Raw genomic sequence first — 6,472 nt, 5'->3', positions numbered from 1 at the left:
AATACACCGCCCCTGCCTCCACCCAATACACTGCCCCTGCCTCCAACCAATACACCGCCCCTGCCTCCAACCAATACACCGCCCCTGCCTCCACCCAATACACCGCCCCTGCCTCCAACCAATACACCGCCCCTGCCTCCAACCAATACACCGCCCCTGCCTCCACCCAATACACCGCCCCTGCTTCCAACCAATACACTGCCCCTGCCTCCAACCAATACACCGCCCCTGCCTCAAACCAATACACCGCCCCTGCCTCCAACCAATACACCGCCCCTGCCTCCACCCAATACACCGCCCCTGCCTCAAACCAATACACCGCCCCTGCCTCCAACCAATACACCGCCCCTGCCTCCAACCAATACACCGCCCCTGCCTCCACCCAATACACCGCCCCTGCTTCCAACCAATACACTGCCCCTGCCTCCAACCAATACACCGCCCCTGCCTCCAACCAATACACCGCCCCTGCCTCCAACCAATACACTGCCCCTGCCTCCACCCAATACACAGCTCCTGCTAGCTCTTCTACTGGCAGTCAGTACACTGCCCCCTCAACCAACACATACTCCGCCGGAAGCCAAGCCGGAAGCCAATATGGCACCCAAGCCGGAAGCCAATATGGTGCCCAATCCGGAAGCCAATATGGTGCCCCATCCGGAAGTCAGTATGCCTCACCCAGCAACAGCCAATACGATTCTTCCAACAACGTTGACCAATACCCCGGAAACGTGTATGACAACAAAAACACCCTAAACAACCAATACAACAACCAAAACAACCAGTACAACAACCAATACGACAACAACCAATACAACAACAACAACCAGTATAACAACAAACAATACAACAACCAATACGACAACCAATATAACAACAACAACCAATATAACAACCAATACGACAACAACCAATACAACAACCAAAACAACCAGTACAACAGCAACCCCTACAACCAGAACAACCAATACGGCAACCAGTACAGCAACCAGTACAGCAACCAGTACGGCAACCAGTACAACAACCAGTACGGAAATGGTGCCAACTATGACGGATCATACAACTATCAGCCACGTTACAGATACTCATCCCAGTACCTTCGTAACAGATACCAGAGCCAACCCGCTTACAACCAGGGCTCATACCAGGCTCAATCCAGCTACAACCAGGGCTCATACCAGGCTCCATCCAACTACAACCAGGCTCCATCCAGCTACAACCAGGGCTCATACCAGGCTCCATCCAACTACAACCAGGCTCCATCCAGCTACAACCAGGGCTCATACCAGGCTCCATCCAACTACAACCAGGGCTCATCAAGCAACCAGGGCTCATACCAAGCCGCACCAACCTATGCATTAGCTCCATCCTCCTCATCCTCTTCTGGATACCAAGCCCCATCCTCTTCCGGATACCAGGCCCCATCCTCCTCATCCTCTTCTGGATACCAGGCTCCATCATCCACTGGATACCAAGCCCCATCCTCCTCTTCCTCTTCTGGATACCAGGCTCCATCATCCACTGGATACCAAGCCCCATCCTCCTCTTCCTCTTCTGGATACCAGGCTCCATCATCCACTGGATACCAAGCCCCATCCTCCTCATCCTCTTCTGGATACCAGGCTCCATCCACTGGATACCAAGCCCCAGCCTCTTCTGGTTCAGGTAAGGGTACAAGCCACCTGTAGAACTGTTTACACGTGTAATCAATGGCTTCTAGATCTAGATATTATACATTACTCATAAACTTGGCGAGGCAATACAAGCTAATGTAGTCCTTAAGTTTGACAATTTGTTTTTAGAATTATATCTTAACACTAACAGCTTTGGGATATCTCTTAACAATATTACAGTCTATCTTATTTTATTATTCATTCCTTGATTGTTTCCCTTGTTTTATTTTTCACAGCAGCCACAAGCGGAAAGACCTATTAAAGAGTTTTCGCTCTTCATGTCGGTGACGATGCCAAAAACCAAGTGAATGTATTCCTTATTGTTTCGTAGTTTGTGGAATACGTTTAAAAATTACTTTTGAAATTTATTAAATAAATTGATTCAATGTGTACAAAATTGTGTGTTCTCTTTTTACTTTCTCGTATACAGTATGGAGGAAATAATTATTGTAATCGTGCACAAAAATCACATTAAATTTTGACAGTTTCCACCATTTTAAACCTCAGTACTTCATCACATATGGCGTATAGGTGACTTATTTTATTCTGGCAAAAATTTTAAATAAAAATTTCGGCGTTTTTTGCTTATTCGAGTCGGAAAAACTGCAATTCTGTTCGTGTGTGTGTGAGAGAGTGTGTTTGTATGTCTATAAACACGATAACTTGAGTATCGTTATATCTAGGTAGATGAAGTCTCATATATAAATATTATATCAAATTTGTTGTTCTGTATCAACTTTTCAGCGATTTTCGATAACCGGAAGTGGGAATCATTCTACTTTTAGTTTTTCAAAAGTCTATAACTTCATTGTTTCAGATAGATAATCGCACTTCTAAGTAAAAAATCTAATTTTCTGCCTTCTGTACAATTTTTGGTTGACCGGAAGTAGTAATCGCTGGTTCCGATATCAAACAAAAAATTCAAATATATATAGCTCAAATGGTTTCTGTATCGCTGTACTGGACAGCAATCGGACGGACCCTTGACAATAGAGAAATAGAGAAAAAAAACTTGACTTTATCGCCATAGTGTAATACACTTAAAGTGTTTAATATTTAATGTAATGATTAAAAAAATCTGTTGCATGAGGTTATGTAAACAAGTTTCTTTTCCCAAACGTATAATTTTATTTAAAGTCATGTGGAACAAACAAAGTCAAAGAATAAGTATCATCCTTCACACAAACATTTTTAAGTGTACAAATTACTTCACTTTGTTCCTTAATTTTTAATTACTTCCCTTGATTAATCCTAAAGTTTTTTTTACTTCCCTTGAAGAAAAAAACATTACATCGTGGGGAAAAAATACTTTTTATTGGTTTGTTTTGGTGTTGAAAAAAAAATTATATAATTTGGGAAGATTGACAAAGTTCAATTTGGTAGTTAAAACACGGATATTTTACATACTGGCTTTTATTTATTTTTACGCTGAACGTACTGTTCACTAATTATTATTTTAAATCATTAACAGTTTAGAAGCAGCTCCTAAATTACCTCTATGGTTATTTCTATCTTTCCGTTTGCGGACAAGCTTGGGGTACTATAGTCGTTCACTACATTGAATCAGGCGTGTCCGCCGGCGCCCCGGCTGAGCTTGGTTTGGCGCCCTGGGCTATCCTGTGAGCGCTATGGTACAAACGTTTGTTTTAACAAATGTGATAGGCTGTGAATAAAACGTTTTACTATAGTCGTACACTAAATCGGATCATGGGCGTTCTGTGATGCTTCTGGCTTTTCCGTGAGCGCTATGGCGCCTAAGTTCATTTAAAACAATGCGAAAGACTATGGATAAGAAGGGTTATTACAGTCCTTTACTAAATCGAAACCGGTCATCCTCTGGCGCCCCTACATAGAATATTTACAAATTAATTTTTAGATATATGTTTTCTATATATATACCCCTCAAATTCTCTTCATTGGTCTGGGTGATACTGCTCCCTTAAGGGGAGATGCGCAGAAAAAAAAAATTTCTGTCTTTTCTTCATACTGGGTTGGTTGCTCTTTAGGATTCCGTGTCCATTTTTGTTTTCAAGCAAATTAAAAGTTTAATGCCAAAAATGTTTTAATGAGTTCAAAATGCAACTTAATTAATTAAAAAATAATATTTCCCCCCGCCCCCTCCCCTTCCCAATCTTGCACGCCTTCTAAAAAAAGTTCAATATCCATCATCTTATTGTATATGTCATCACTGGAAAGCTGCTGGATGTCTCATGTATTTGATAGTCGTATTTTCCGTCATCTCGGAAACACCTAAAGCTTACAATTACATTTAAAATTACTTCTCGTTACCTTTTGTTGTTTTTCTCATTTTGCAGTTTTCTAGCACTAAAAAGACTACTTCTGTTTGTTAATAATACGATTCCCACCACATGTTCAGTATGTGTTCTTCATGTAATATTAAAACTTGTGTTACTAGAGAATTGTAATGGCTTTTACAGAAAAAAAATTTGTGTTAAAAAAAAAAGGAAATTTTAAAAAACGTTTGCATACTAAATGATTGCGATTTTTTTCGGACCTTTTAGAATTCTGACCAGTAGCTCTCTCAAAAAGTTGTCTAAAGAATGTTTTAATATAAACTGAAATATATGTAAATTTGCATAAAAATAAAAACCGTAGTGTCGTTAAAAGTACTGAAACATTCAAAATGGCGGACGTTTTTTTTTTCTCCATGAAAACCAAAATTGTTTGAGTTTTCAAACCCCTTTTTGCTGTTTAATACTTACTTTCATTTGCCAAACATAGTAAAGGTAAAAAAAAATGTAACGCGCATATCAATATGGTGCAAAATCCCACCGTTAGCTTCAGTCGTCTCCTCAACTGAATACCAAACCACATCTTTTTCATCCTCTTCTTATGGCCAGACCCCATCTTCTTCTGGTTTAGGTAAGTGCAGTGTTTCTTCCAGTCTTTTTTCTCCGGGGGGGGGGGGGCACTTGAAATTTTCGGGGGGGAGGGGGGCGGTAAACTTTCTTCGGGGGGGGGGGGGGGGGCGGACACTGTTAAAAGTATATATTTTCTATATAAATTATATAAATTTCATTTCGTTCGGGGGGGGGGGGGCGGTAAAATTTTCTCAGGTGGGCTTCGCCCCCCCCCCCCCCCCCCCCCCGAATAGATGCCTGAGAGTAAGTCTGGGTAAGTGTACAAGATGTCTGTAGAACTGCTTACATTTGGGGCTACAAATTCCAGAAAGACACTTGCCCGAATACCGTTTGCCCGATGGCCGTTTTCCTGAATGAACACTTGCCCGAATGCGACAAATGCCCGAATGGACACTTGCCCAAATGCGACAAACGCCCGAAAGGACACTTGCTCGAAATTAAAAAATATGACATTTTCTATATTGAAATGTGTGGTCTATGGGAAGTAACAATGTTTTTGTTTTGGCTGCCATAAAAAGTTTAGAGTTAAACTCCTTTATTCGTTGTCTTATATATTTAAAAATAAAGCTCTATTAAATTGATTATAACAGAAAATAGCTGTGTTGATGTAGTTTAAAAAGCTCAAAGTTTGAATAAATTGTTTGCCCTTATTAATTTTTTTGTTGATTTCTTAATAAAACAATCAACATTTTAGGTGAAAGGGAGTAAAAATGTTTGTGTTGCTTTAAATAACGCCTTAGATTAAAACATGCTTTTTTTAAAACGTTTCTTTTATTACCTTCAGAAATTATAAATTCTCTGGTTAAAGGAAAAAAATACTTTAAGTCAAAAAAATATGTAAAAATTTTAAAATAATTTTTCGATTTTTTTTTTGTGGTCAAAGGGACGTAACAATGTTTTTATTTTTTATTTTTTAAAGTAGGTGAGAGTTCTAAACTTTTTGTAAACCGTTTATTTTTTTATGGTCAAAGGGACATAACAATGTTTTTAATTTTTAAAGCTTTAAAATGGTGAGAGTTCAAACCCTTTATGTAAATTTAATTATTAATCTTTAGGTGTGCAAAGTTAACTGATATTTAGTTTAGATGGATAAAACATTTTTTTAAATGTTTAAATTATATAAAAATGGAACTTAATTTCAATCTATAATTAAATTTTCTAACGGTTAAGGAGTGCAACTCTGTACTAACTCACGAATACAATTGTTTTTCTTTGTTATTTCCCTTAGACCGAAAAAAATAACTTTTTGCGGTATAAAAAAACTCTTTCAGTTTGTGAACAGTCGCATTTTATTTTATTTTGTGACAACAGTTGCTATAGTTTTTGATATGTTACAAGCTGAAAAGTTGTTTTTGTTTTTAAAAGTTAACGTCCCTATGAGGTTTTTTTTACTTTCTCGTATATACGAAGTATAGAGAAAGTATTGTAATCGTGCAAAAAAAAAAAAAAATCGAGATTTTTACAAATCTCGACGTTTTACACCTCACTGATACGGAAAAACATAATTTTGCAATCTTGTCCGTATGGCTGTGTGTGTGTGTGTCTGTGTGTCTGTGTGTCCGTGTGTAAACACGATTACTTGAGTACCGTTACAGCTAGGTTGATGAAATTTCATATATAAGTATTTTATCAAAATCGTAGATCCGTATCAACTTTTGAGCGATTTTCGATAACCGGAAGTGGTACTTTTCTTCTTTGAATTTTTCAAAAGCCTATAACTTGAGTACTATTTCAGATAGATACATGAAATTTCACATGTAAGTAAAAGATCTAATTCTCTACCTTCTGTTAAATTTTGAGTAATTTCCGTTGACTGGAAGAAGTAATTTACGCTACTTTCGATTTCTCAAAAAACTAATGTAAATTTTAGAAGTACTAATAATATTGCGCACTATTATGCGCTTTTTTATTTGGCGT

General features: G+C 38.4%; 1 protein-coding gene across 1 annotated transcript; it reads left to right on the top strand.

The window, feature by feature from the left end:
• Nucleotides 1–597: 597 nt before the first annotated feature.
• On the top strand, nt 598–1,665 carry LOC131953482 (GATA zinc finger domain-containing protein 14-like; the record flags this gene model as incomplete). The annotated part of the gene is made up of 2 exons (XM_059316671.1): nt 598–663; nt 786–1,665. Coding segments are annotated over exons 1-2 (946 nt in total), but the record flags the coding sequence as incomplete, so codon positions are not given.
• Between the last annotated feature and the right edge of the window lie 4,807 nt (nt 1,666–6,472).

The sequence above is a fragment of the Physella acuta genome, unplaced genomic scaffold, assembly GCF_028476545.2.
Source record: "Physella acuta isolate Inbredline_101_S28 unplaced genomic scaffold, ASM2847654v3 ptg000926l, whole genome shotgun sequence".
Lineage (NCBI taxonomy): Eukaryota > Metazoa > Mollusca > Gastropoda > Physidae > Physella > Physella acuta.
The sequence above is the reverse complement of the archived record's forward strand: the minus strand, read 5'-3'. Positions and strand labels throughout refer to the sequence as shown.